The sequence below is a fragment of the Carettochelys insculpta genome, chromosome 1, assembly GCF_033958435.1.
Source record: "Carettochelys insculpta isolate YL-2023 chromosome 1, ASM3395843v1, whole genome shotgun sequence".
NCBI classification, from domain to species: Eukaryota; Metazoa; Chordata; order Testudines; family Carettochelyidae; genus Carettochelys; species Carettochelys insculpta.
In genome coordinates this window covers 303,212,380-303,225,483 of record NC_134137.1, presented here as the reverse complement: position 1 = coordinate 303,225,483, position 13,104 = coordinate 303,212,380, and the positions used below count along the sequence as shown (strand labels likewise).

The 13,104-nt window shown below is 43.5% G+C and overlaps 1 protein-coding gene across 2 annotated transcripts in view; it reads left to right on the top strand.

The window, feature by feature from the left end:
• The window catches only part of ACSS3 (acyl-CoA synthetase short chain family member 3), a 173,670-nt gene that overhangs the window by 148,454 nt on the left and 12,112 nt on the right, over positions 1–13,104 (top strand). For both annotated transcript variants that reach the window (XM_075012266.1, XM_075012259.1), the window contains 2 exons: positions 11,748–11,829; positions 12,912–13,034. In XM_075012266.1, coding sequence (XP_074868367.1) covers positions 11,748–11,829; positions 12,912–13,034 — 205 coding nt within the window. The remainder of the gene's footprint in view (positions 1–11,747; positions 11,830–12,911; positions 13,035–13,104) is intronic.

The window sequence follows — 13,104 nt, the reverse complement described above, 5'->3', positions numbered from 1 at the left end:
TGTTCCTGTAATGTTTGTGTACATAGTTGTTAGTTGACTCAGTTATCCTTAGCAGTAGTTAATTTTCTTCATCCCAGGTGGGACTTAGCTGAGCATAGGGCATGATTCGGTGCCCAGGCTTCAGGCCCTGTGAACACTGTGAGCAACCTGTGCCCGTGAGTGATCTATATACTTGTCTTAGCTGCCTCGTCAAGACACATAAGTGACAAGTGTCACATGTGCAAGTCTTCCAAACCTAGGACTAAGAGAGGGTGTGATATCAGACTTAAAGTACTTCTGATGGAGTGGGAACTCACTCCAGCACCAGAGCAGCTGTCTCACTCAGCACCCACCACCTTTGATGAGCTGACACTGATCTCGTTCCATGTCCCCAAACAAGAAGAGTGTGCCACTAGGTGGCAGTCTTATACGCCCCACAAGGAGAAGAACAGGGCTGGGAGTGAGCTAAGATCTCCCGTTTTGGGAAGTCGCACCCCACTTATGTCAAGGGATGCAGCCTCAGTTGCGTTTTATCCCACAGGTGGTAGTGTACTTCTAATTTACTTACCTGCATTCTGCTTAAAGCCACGTTTGTAGAGTCCTCAGTCAATGCATTTGCTTCTCCTTTGAGTGGTCCCCGTGGGTGCTCCACATCAGGTGCCAGGCTCGCCCCAGTGCTGCAGTCTGGAGATTTTCAAAGTGGTGGTTAGCCAGACTGCGCATGTGCAGTAACATGCTGGGCCCTTTGCACACTTTTGGTCATATGCATGATCCAGTCTGAGCCAATTCCTCTCCTGTGCTCTTCAACTCTGTTTGAAAGAAAAATTCTTGGTCTTTATTACTTGCTGTGCATAGTTTTAAAAAGTTGTTCCTTTCTAGTTTGTTGGATAATAGTTCTATAATAAAAAAAGTAAAGTAATAATATATAGTATAGGCTATGTCTACACAAGCCCCAAACTTCGAAACGGCCACGCAAATGGCCATTTCAAAGTTTACTAATGAAGCGCTGAAATGCATATTCAGCACTTCATTAGCATGCGGGTGGCCGCGGCACTTCGAAATTGATGCTCCTCGCCGCCGCGTGGCTCATCCCGACGGGGCTCCTTTTCGAAAGGACCCCACCTACTTCGAAGTCCCCTTATTCCCATGAGCTGATGGGAATAAGGGGACTTCGAAGTAGGCGGGGTCCTTTCGAAAAGGAGCCCCGTCGGGACGAGCTGCACGGCGCATCAATTTCGAAGTGCCGCGGCCACCTGCATGCTAATGAAGCACTGAATATGCATTTCAGCTCTTCATTAGTAAACTTCAAAATGGCCATTTGCGTGGCCGTTTCGAAGTTTGGGGCTTGTGTAGACACGGCCATAGATATAAATAAATATATATACTAAATAACATTTTTTCTGAAGACTTTAAGTGTTCAAGTTAAAGTTAATGTTCTTCGCTTAAAATGCCTGAAGTAGGGTTTAAGAAATGTGACTCTTGCCAGGAGGCAATGCTGTCCTCAAATGGCCATTAAAAATGCACTCGTTGTTTGTGAGCATCTTATGTGCCTCAGAAATGTCTGCATTGCTCCAAGATTACTGTGAGAGTGCAGAAATATAGAGAAATGAGGCTGAGAATGATCCTCTTTGTTAAAGCTCTTCAGCCTCTCACCCCTGATCCACCGGCTCCTGAGGGCACTTGAGCGACTCAGAAGTGCTTCCTCAGCCTCGTTTGCTGCCCATAAGAAGAAAAGATTATCTCCCACTCGATCTTTGCCTGTGTTATCTGGAGGCAAGATAAGTGAGGTCAAGAACCGAGGTTTCTGAATTATTAAGGAGGACAAATGGCCTAAGACAAAGAAACCAATGGCTCCAGCTCCAGTGCATAAGTCTTGCTTGGAACTGAGAAGCTTGCAAGCCTCAGTGGTTCCGGCAACTAAAGATACCATGGCACCAAGACAGTCTATACCAGCACTGTGCCCTATAACTCTGGCACTGGTGATGCTGGAGTCCTCACCGAGACTTGCAGCACCAGTTCCTATGGCACCAGAGTTGGTACCGATGTACACCGCTTCACAGCAGGAACGGAGAAGAGCTCAGGCCAATACTCAGCAGTGTATCCCATCACCAGAGTCAATTATTATGATGACCTCCTCTCCTGGATCACCATTATCTCCCAGTTCTCCTCCTGTATGTTTAGTCACTGAATGGCCTGTATAGCCCTGCATCACCATTCCTAAGACCACCCTCACCTTTTCTGGAACAGCTACACCACTTTCTTAGTTACACTCACTGCATGTCTCCTTCCCACTGTCTTCCACAGCATCTTACTTACCATACTCTTACCATCATCATGGGCATAGAAGACATTCTCTCTCTCACTTCTCCTCAGATGCTCATCTCTGTTGCTACCCTCATGCTTACCAACACAAAGACCATCACCAACGATACTATTACTACAGCAGGTCTAGGGACTGATCTCCTGACTATCTTCTGGAGTACAAATGATCAAGAACTGCACCAACACCATGCCCACAACTCTCCCCACCACAGACACAGTCTGAAACAGTGGACACCCACCTCTCGGAACCAATGGAAGAACATACAGAAGAACAAATGGAGACTTACGTTACTGATGTCTCTTCATCATCCCTAGATGAAGCTGTTATCCCAGACAACATTTCCCTTCTGGACAATTTAAAACAATTTCAGGACCTTTTTGAAAGGGTAGCTCAAAGTCAAGACATTCAAGTTGCATAGGTTCAAGAGAAGCAACATAAACTTTTAAAGAACTTGAGACCCCTATCATTTTCTAGAATTGATATTCCACTCGATGATGCCATAACGGAGGCAGTGGACAATATCTGGCAGACCCCTGCCTCCATCTCAGCCACTAACAAGAGAGCAAATAAAAAGTATTTTGTGCCATCAAAGGGTATGGAGTTTTTATTTAACCACCCCCAGCCAAATTCACTTGTTGGAGTCATCTCAACGGAGATCCAAAGCACCACAGTATAAGTCTACTGTCTCTGACAAGGATGCTAAAAGACTTATTTGGGAGAAATGTGTATTCATCATCCATGTTGTTATTACATATAGCTAATTATGTGGCACATTTATTGAACCATAACTTTGACAGTTACACAAAATTGATGGACCTTGATGGACCACTTACCAGAGCCTAAGGAACCTATCCTGAAAGCTATTGTCCAGAAAGGTTATGCCGCTTCTCACACAGGGGTCCAGATAGCATTAGATGTGGTTGACACTGCTGCATGACCCATGGTGACAGCAGTGGTTATGAGACATGTCTCCTGGCTTCAAACATCTTGTGTACCTAAAGAGTTACAAACTCTCATGGTCCCTTCCAGTCCTAGAATTCTATGATTCAATGAAACTAAAGTCGAGGGCTTACCATTTGGTAAGACCAAATTGTTCTCTGAGACTACTGATGCTGTGTTATACTTGAGCAAAGATTCTCAAACGATGCTTAGGATGTTGGGTGTGTGCACCCCACCATATAAAAGAAAAATATACTACCCATACCAGAGATGCTACAACTACCCCTTTCAGCAGCAACGCTATCAGCAACAGGGTTATGATCAAAGTCGACAACCCCAGAGACCATCTAGATGGTGTAACCAGCCCGTGTAACGCTGCACAAGCTCCAGGACAACAGCTTTGACTCCTCAGTCAGAGACTGTGTCACCATACCTGCTGTGCAGCACAAGCAATTAGTTCAACACCTTTGCTTAAGACCTTTTTACCAACAGTGGTCCAATATCACCACAGACAAGTGGGTAGTGGAAACAATTTCTGCGGGATATACCATTCCCTTCCACTTATTCCACCTACTACCCCTCCCACCCTGTCCCTCTTCAGGGACCCCTCTCACAAGACCCTATTGAAACAAGAGGTCAATCGTCTCCTCTCTATAGGAGGTGTAGAGTGGGTACCAGATGAATTCAGTGGGAGGGGGTTCTAGTCTCAATATTTTGTCACAGAGAAAAAGACAGGGGAATGGAGACCCATACTGGACCTAAGAGCTTTAAATCATGACCTTCGCAAACAGCATTTCAAGATGGTTATGATTTCTTCCATAATTACTGCGCTGGACAATCAAGACTGGTTCAAAGCTCTTGACCTACAAGATGCATACTTCCACATAACTGTTCACCCCACCCACAGGCATTTCCTGTGATTTACTCTAGGTACAGAGCACTTCCAATATAGGGCCCTGCCCTCTGGCTTTTCCATGGCACTCAGGGTTTTCTCAAAGACTCTTTCAGTGGTATCAGCCTACCTCCATCACCTAGATGTCGTAATCTTTTCCTGCCTAGACAACTGCCTATTGAAAGGGCATTCACGCTCAGCTGTTCTTGATATGATAACTATCACTATGGAAACGTTTCAATCACTCAGTCTCATTATCAACCTACAGAAATCCACAACCAAGCCTACACAAAGCCTAGAGTTTATAGGGGCCTGCTTCAACTCTACTACTGTGAAGGTACACCTACCACTCCATTTCCATACTATTCAGTCATTAATTGATGTTCTCGTTCACAGCCCTACTGTGCAAGTAATAAGTTGTCTACTTTTATGGGCCACATGGCCGCTACCACCTACATGGTACAAAATGCCAGACTACACTTCCAATTTCTTCAGCATTGGATAGGAATTATCTATACACCCACAAGGCATACAATCATCAAGTGGATATTCCCAACCACTCAAGTACTACAATCATTGAGGTGTTGGATGAGGCCCAGCAATCTACTTTCAGGAGTTTCCTCCCATCAGCCTCGACTTTCTGCCCTAATAACTCTGTGGACACTTCCAGCATAGGCCAGGGAGCCCATATGGGCAACATGTCAGTCCAGGGGCGTTAGTCCCAGCACGAAACAATCCTTCACATAAACCTCCTGGAACTGAGAGAAGTGTCCAGTGCATGCAAGCATTTCCTGCCCCATGTTCACAATGCAACAGTGACAAATTTCACTGACAATGTCACAATAAATCAACAAAGAGGTGCAAGATCATGTTCTCTTTGCATGGAGGCTCTTCATCTATGGAACTGGTGCATTGAAAATGGAATAACACTAATAGCCTCCTACTTACCTGGCATCCACAATATTGCCCCAGATTCACTGAGCAGACAGTTTGCACCAGACCACAAATGGGAGCTTCAATCCAATGTTCTCCATCACATTTTCCATATATGGGACGTTCCCTCCTTAGGGCTCTTTGCAACCCACAACAACAAGAAATGTTGCCATCACGGTTCCAGGGAAGTTGTTAGCCATGAGTCTCTCGGTGATGCCTTCCTTATTCCCTGGAAAGGACCCTTGCTGTACACTTGCCCCCAACAATACTGGTACACAAGGTTCTGGAAAAAGCCAAGCTAGAGAGGGCCAACCTGATCTTAATAGCTCCCTCCTGGGTCTGCCAACACTGGTTTCCAATTCTGCAACACATGTCGTCATGCACTCCATGCCCTCTTCCCATCATTCCAGGTCCACTCATGCAGAACCAAGGGTCACTAATGCGTCTGCAGCCCACACGCATTTTGCCTTAGGGCTTGGCTGATATATTGGTTCAACGCCTTAGAGAACTTATGTTCTGAGCAGGTCAGAAATGTTCTGATGCACAGGCAATGAACCTTTACATGGAAGACTTACTAAATGGAAAATGTTCTTGCAGAGACTTATGGCCATTGGAGGCCCCTATACACACTTTTTTGGACTAAAACAGAAAGGTCTTATGTTACCATCCTTCAAGGTACACTTAGCAGCCACCTCAGCCTTTATACACACAATGGAGGGAACATCAGTATTTATGCACATGATTACAGCGCGTTTCCTGAAGGGCCTTACCAATCTGTACCCTCCTTGCAAACCTATCTCACCTCCCTGGAGTTTAGACCTGGTACTGGACACATTATCCAGACCACCATTTGAACTCTTGATGACTATTCCACTCCGTCAGCTTACCTTAAAGACAGTGTTCCTTTTGGCTATCACATCTGCTTGTCAAATTAACGAATTGGCTGCTCTGATGGCAACTCTGCCATATACAACGTTCACCAAGGAAGCATTGGCACTCTGTCTACACCCTGCCTTTGTTCCCAAAGTCTCCTCTGAATTCCACATAAATGAACCAATCGTACTGCCATCTTTCTATCCCAGAAAGCACACTTTGAGTTGGGAAATGACTTCATTCTCTGTATGTAAGAAGGGCTCTGGCATTCTACTTAGAAAGGACAAAGCCTTTCCAAAAACCAGACAGACTATTAGTATCCCTTACCCAGAAATCTAAAGCAAGGCAATATCGTCATAGAGAATTTCAAACATTATCACCTCATGTATCACCATGAGTTATTTGTTATGAAAAGCGACATTACCTGTTCTGCCCCGGGTTCACTCTGCCAGAGCAATGGAAACATCAAAAGCCTTCTTCAAAGATGTTCCTTTAAAGGACATTTGCCAAGCAGTGACATGGTCGTCCTACGACACATTTGCCAGGCATTAAGGCACACATCACCAGTTGGCTGAAGACATGCGCCTTTCAACAGCTGTACTTTCTGTGGCAGACAACATCTAACTCCAGTGCCCTCCTCCATGTTTTAGGGGTACTGCTTGTAGTCACCTGATGTGGAGCATCCACGGAGACCACTTGAAGAAGAAAAAGAAGTTACTCACCTGGGTAGTAACGATGGTTCTTTGAGATGTGTCTGCCTGGGTGCTCCATTACCCACCCTTCCTCCCTGCTTCAGAATTTTTCTTGTTATGTATTTCAGATACGTACTTCTGAGGCAGCTTTGAGGCTAGCTCAGACCAGATTGCGCATATGCCCAAAAGTGTGTGAAGGGCCCATCTTGCTATTGCATGTGTGTGGTATGGCTAACCACCACTTTGAAAATCTCCACACTACGGTGCCAGGGCCAGCCCAACACCTGGACTACGTCCACACTAGCCAAAAACTTCAAAATGGCCATGCAAATGGCCATTTCGAAGTTTACTAATGAAACACTGAAATACATATTCAGCGCTTCATTAGCATGCAGGTGGCTGCGGCACTTCGAAATTGACACAGCTCGCCGCCACGCAGCTCATACAGACAGGGCTGCTTTTCGAAAGGACCCTGGCTACTTCGAAGTCCCCTTGTTCCTATCTGCTCATGGGAATAAGGGGACTTCGAAGTAGCCAGGGTCCTTTCAAAAAGAAGCCCCGTCTGGACGAGTTGCGTGGCAGCGAGCCGTGTCAATTTTGAAGTTCTGCGGCCTCCTGCGTTCTAATGAGGCACTGAATATGTATTTTGGTGCTTCATTAGTAAACTTCGAAATGGCCATTTGCGTGGCCATTTTGAAGTTTTTGGCTAGTGTAGACATGGCCCTGAAGTGTAGCACCCATGGGGACACATCTTGAAGAACCATTGTTATTAGCCAGGTGAGTAACTTCTTTTTCTCACTGTGACATTGCTCAGGACTCAAAAGACAATGCTAGAGCTGGATGAGTTATTCTTCAATCATGACCTGCCCTCCTATCCCTCCATGGCAGAGGTATAGCAAGAGGAAGTGGGGAACTAAGGCAAGCTCTTCCCTTTATACCTAAATGCAGGACTATATCAGACCTGGACATAAAACCCAAATTTTTACAATCCCACTCGAGCACTTTTCCTACTAAGCCACACTGAAATGAGGGGAAACTAGCATAAGGCAGCTTATCTCTTTGTTTTTCTCTGCTTTGAGCTAAATTTTTGGACATGAATGTTAATGAACTGAAGGTTAATTTTGACATATTTGTAATGACCTCCAGCTTCCATTAGCAAGTACAGATGACAGATATTTTAACATAGTCACGGAAAGGTCAGACTTTCTTTCTTTTGTTTGCATCTTTGTGTGTGTAACCATTATTATTAGCAAAACAGAATTCCGTCTGTTCTCAAAAGGAACATTAGCCAAAAAACAAAAAGTCAGTTGAAAATTCCACTGTTGGGGGAAACTCAGAATCTTTGTATCTATAGATTGTAAATGTCCAAGTCTTCTGTATTTATTTTTAGGGGCAATTATCAGTATGTCTGTCTCCCTAGCTAACATCACACTTTCACCCTGCCAGAACACAAAGGGAGGGCACAGAATCATATCATAAACACAGCAGTGTCTACCAGCTGATCTCACACAAGAGCCTCTCATGCAGCTCTGGGTCTGTTTCTCTAATCACAGTGTGGGACTTTACCTCTAGTATTTATATAGCTGACTTTTGTACACTTGCTGTGAAGCACGGAGAGAAATCTTACAACTACAAAGGTCTGCTAGTTGACATGGATAGTAACATTGTCAATCATGATACATCACAGAGTCATGGTGCAGTATTCAGCCAATATTTCTGTTCTGTATTTAGAAGAATCAAAATGATGCATTTATAGCTTTCAGTGATAATGAAGTACTTTCTGTTACATCAGTAAACAGAGAGGATGTTAAACAGCACTGTCCAGTTTGGTAGCCATCTCTTCTAAGTAGCGGCATTGCATCTGTTTTCTCATGTTTGGAAGTTTTCCAATCATAGCATCCTGGATTATGTTTTTGTCAGATTTCACAACCAAAGCAATGTCAGATCTGGTCTGTATTGAGATAGAAGAAGCTCAAAAAAACAGAGGATGGTATGGGAAGTGGTGATGGGCAAACGACTTTTCTCTTTCTGTTATCTCAGAACATAAGGGACAGGCGAACTCTAACCTTAAATGAAGGAGAAAAAAAAGGAAAAAAATAAGATACCCAGTGCCTCCCTTGGTGGGGGGTTATACTTTATTATGGGAAGAGTTCTTTCAGATGAAACACAAAATAGACCGCTTGGCCATGTTGTTTTTTCATCCTCTGGTTCTTAAGAGCTCACTGCTGTTGTTGTTAACGACTGTGGCAAAATGCTCATTGATTTTCATGGCATGGAATTTTGGCCCTTTAGGTGTTAGTTTAAAAGTCCAGTATACAGACGTATATCCTGGTGAGGTGACTTCCCACAGATTAGTTTTTCTGTTGCTGACCGAAATGTGTCGTGTTATGTGACGTCAGAGGTGGATCACATTACTGAAGATGAGAGTAATTTCTATGTACAGATTGTTCTCATGGCCTTAAGTTCCATGTTTTTTATACTTTGTCAGTATGGATGCTGTTATATTACAGGGGAATATTTCTGAGGTGGAGGTATCGCCCTTTTGATAGGGCTATGAATCATCGTGGCTTTTGTCAGTGTTTGATGACTGCCAGGATGAAAATGAAGAACCTATGTATGAGATATTGCTTGTGAGTAATATATTCACTCCAAACTCCTACCAGGAGATCTTCTATACCACATTATTGAATTGATCTAATATCTATGTCTGTGCAGACTCTCTCTCTTTCTCCTTCCCTGCTCCCAGCTCAATTTATATGTTTTAGGGATAAGCCTAGTTTTCTTGAACTTTATTGACAGCACTGTGGAGTTAAAAATAATCATCTTTTCTCCTTGTCAACCTACGGAGATTTGCAGCATCTTCCCACCCAACGAGTATTATGTGTACAGAATGCTCCTTCTCTCATCTTCATCACATTCAGATGATGACTGATGTGACAGAATGTAGCATATTTCAACTTCTGTCATTTTTGTTTTCTTCTGTGAATTAAACTCAAATTATTTTATTTTTAAAAATGTAGGTTTTTGCTTTCTCCAGCTTTCTTTGTGGGGAGGGATAGTTCAGTGGTTTGTGCATTGCCCTGCTAAACCCAGGGTTGCAAGCTCAAGCCTTGAGGAGGCCATTTACAGATTGGGGTAAATAGATGTCAGGAATGGTGCTTGATCCTGATAAGAGAGCAGGGGACAAGACTAGATGACTTCCCAAGGTCCCTTCCAGTTCTAGGAGATGTGTATCTCCAACTACATTTTATTTTATTTATATTTATTTCCGACCCCAATAATTACTGCCGCTTTTTGTGCATAATTTAATTTCATTTGTGTCCAATTAAAATAAATATAACCGCCTAAAAATACTGTGACCCAGATCATTGTGACATTGAAAGTGCTAGGACAATTTACACAAACTGAGGGTTTGAGCTTGTATGTGGTTATGTGTATATATGTATTATATGTATCATAAATAGCATATATCCATGTCAAATATATATAATATGTATATGTACTTGCAGTTTTTCTTTGCTTTAGACAATGTTTTAAGCTGAATGATTGTTAAAGATATAGCTCTACTTTCACATTTACTAGATCAAATTTTATAAATAAAAGTTGTAGGTTCTGGTGTTCCATAAAATGTATCACAAACGACTGTCTTCACTTTGAGAACCATATGAATTGATTTAACAATTTAACATTAGTTTATGAAATACGTAACTTTCAGAATCATCTATCACTAAGGCCGCGTCTACACGTGCACGCTACTTCGAAGTAGCGGCGCCAACTTCGAAATAGCGCCCGTCACGTCTACACGTGTTGGGCGCTATTTCGAAGTTAACTTTGACATTAGGCAGCGAGACGTCGAAGTCGCTAACCCCATGAGGCGATGGGAATAGCGCCCTACTTCGACATTCAACGTCGAAGTAGGGAACATGTAGACGATCTGCGTCCCGCAACATTGAAATAGTGGGGTCCTCCATGGCTGAGAGACGCTCTCTCTCCAGCCTCTGAGGGGGTCTATGGTCACCGTGTGCAGCAGCCCATACTCCAGGGCTTCTGGCTGCTGCTGCTGCAGCTGGGGATCCATGCTGCATGCACAGGGTCTGCAACTAGTTGTCGGCTCTGTGTATCTTGTGCTGTTTAGTGCAAGTGTGTCTGGGAGGGGCCCGTTAAGGGAGCGGCTTGCTGTTGAGTCCGCCCTGTGACCCTGTCTGCAGCTGTTCCTGGCACCCTTATTTCGATGTGTGCTACTTTGGCGTGTAGACGTTCCCTCGCAGCGCCTATTTTGATGTGGTGCTGCCCAACGTCGACGTTGCCAGCCCTGGAGGACGTGTAGATGCTATTCATCGAAATAGACTATTTCGATGTCGCTACATCAAAATAAGCTATTTCAATGTAGCGTGCACGTGTAGACGTAGCCTAAGTAATATAGGCCGTGTCTACACTAGCCCCAAACTTTGAAATGGCCACGGAAATGGCCATTTCGAAGTTTACTAATGAAGCACTGAAATGCATATTCAGTGCTTCATTAGCATGTGGGCGGCCGCGGCACTTCAAAATTGACGAGCCTCGCTGCTGCGCATCTCGTCCCGATGGGGCTCCTTTTCGAAAGGACCCCGCCTACTTCGAAGTCCCCTTATTCCCACGAGGGCCATGTCTACACTAGCCCCAAACTTTGAAATGGCCACGCAAATGGCCATTTCGAAGTTTACTAATGAAGCGCTGAAATGCATATACCCATCAGCTCATGGGAATAAGGGGACTTCAAAGTAGGCAGGGTCCTTTCGAAAAGGAGCCCTGTTGGGACGAGACGCGCGGCAGCGAGGCACGTCAATTTCGAAGTGCCGCGGCTGCCCGCATGCTAATGAAGCGCTGAATATGCATTTCAGCTCTTCATTAGTAAACTTCGAAATGGCCATTTGCGTGGCCATTTTGAAGTTTGGGGCTAGTGTAGACGTAGCCATAGGGTGTTAAAGGAAGTGTCAACCAATTGCCTAATCCTCATGAGTGAGATATGAGTGCAGTTCTGTCGCACTGTGATTATCTATTATGCTCTGCATGATTGAAATTTTTGAGTGCATATCTTATTATTCTAACGTCTGTACTTTTGTCTTATTAATGTAAGGATGCCTTTGCCTCCTGGAGCCTTCTCGGGTCTCTGGAAAAATCAGGAAATGTTCAAGGAGTTGTATTTCAAAAAATTTCCAGTAAGAATTGCAAAAGGAACTATATAAATTAACAGTGACACTGTGGCATGAAATTACATGAGTTATTTGGATTCTTTCATTTCTTTGTTTAAGGAGATAGCTTTGATATATATGTCTGTTTAAGATTAAAAACATTTAAAGTTAAAGCTTTTGTTGTGCAGGTTAAGGAAATATACTCACTTTCTTTTTTTAAGAAAATCTAAAAAATATCTTCTGTGTGAGGTAACATATACAGGAGGGAATCATGACTAGTGAAGGGAATCAGTATGCAGTTGAATAAATTGTTTGCCTCCTCAGATCCTTACATGGAAGAGATTGTATATGCACTGATATGAGGGTGTGTGTGTGTGTGGTCAGATTTATGTGTGGGCAAGTTGTCATTTAGTGCTCTGGAAGGGTGGTGCAGTCATGCTTCAGGGTCGATATATTCCTGGTAGAAACAGGAATATCATGAGAATTTAAGCTTAATTTTGCTGCCCAATTCTTTTGTGACAGCCCCCATCTTCTTCTGAGCATAGGACAGCCCCATCTTCCAGGGGTTCTGAGTGAGGAGTGAATAGGGATGCAATAGAGTGTCCAGTTACTTTGTTATCAGTTAGTGCTATTGGTTATTTGTAGCCTTTGTCTGAGTAACTGACAGAAATTTTGGCAGTTATTGGGTTACCAGATTACTCGCTCTTTAACCGCACTAGTAGTTCATAGGTTGGAAAAGGTGGGTGTGAGGGCATATAGTATTTCTCTTGTCCCCACAAAGCTTACTCAGGGAGAGGATCCCAAGCTGCATTATAAAATAAGAGCAGTGAATAATACAGTGTTTCAGAATAAAATTAATATAATGAAAATCTAACTGGGAAAAGAAGGAACTGCAAAGTTAATCAAGATTTTTCAGCTGTAAAGTTGATATGAAGATAACTGTCTCAGTAAGTTTTAATGTATCAGCTTTAGTGAGAGGTGTCTATATTAAACAAGCCAGTAACTTTTGTCAGTTTGAGTGAGTCAGTCAGTTGTTTTTGTTGTAGAAAATTGCTGAGATGATGACCCTAGTATTGTTATCAATTTATTTCTCGTGGTTTTATTTTTAGGGATACTATGATACCATGGATGCCGGGTACATGGATGAAGATGGCTACTTGTATGTCTCGTCTCGAGTTGATGATGTGATCAACGTTGCAGGTCACAGAATTTCAGCTGGTGCAATTGAGGAGGTGAGCGCAAACCTGGCGACAGTGAAAATGGATACAAAGTAAGCTGGCATCACAGGGTACAGCTACACAT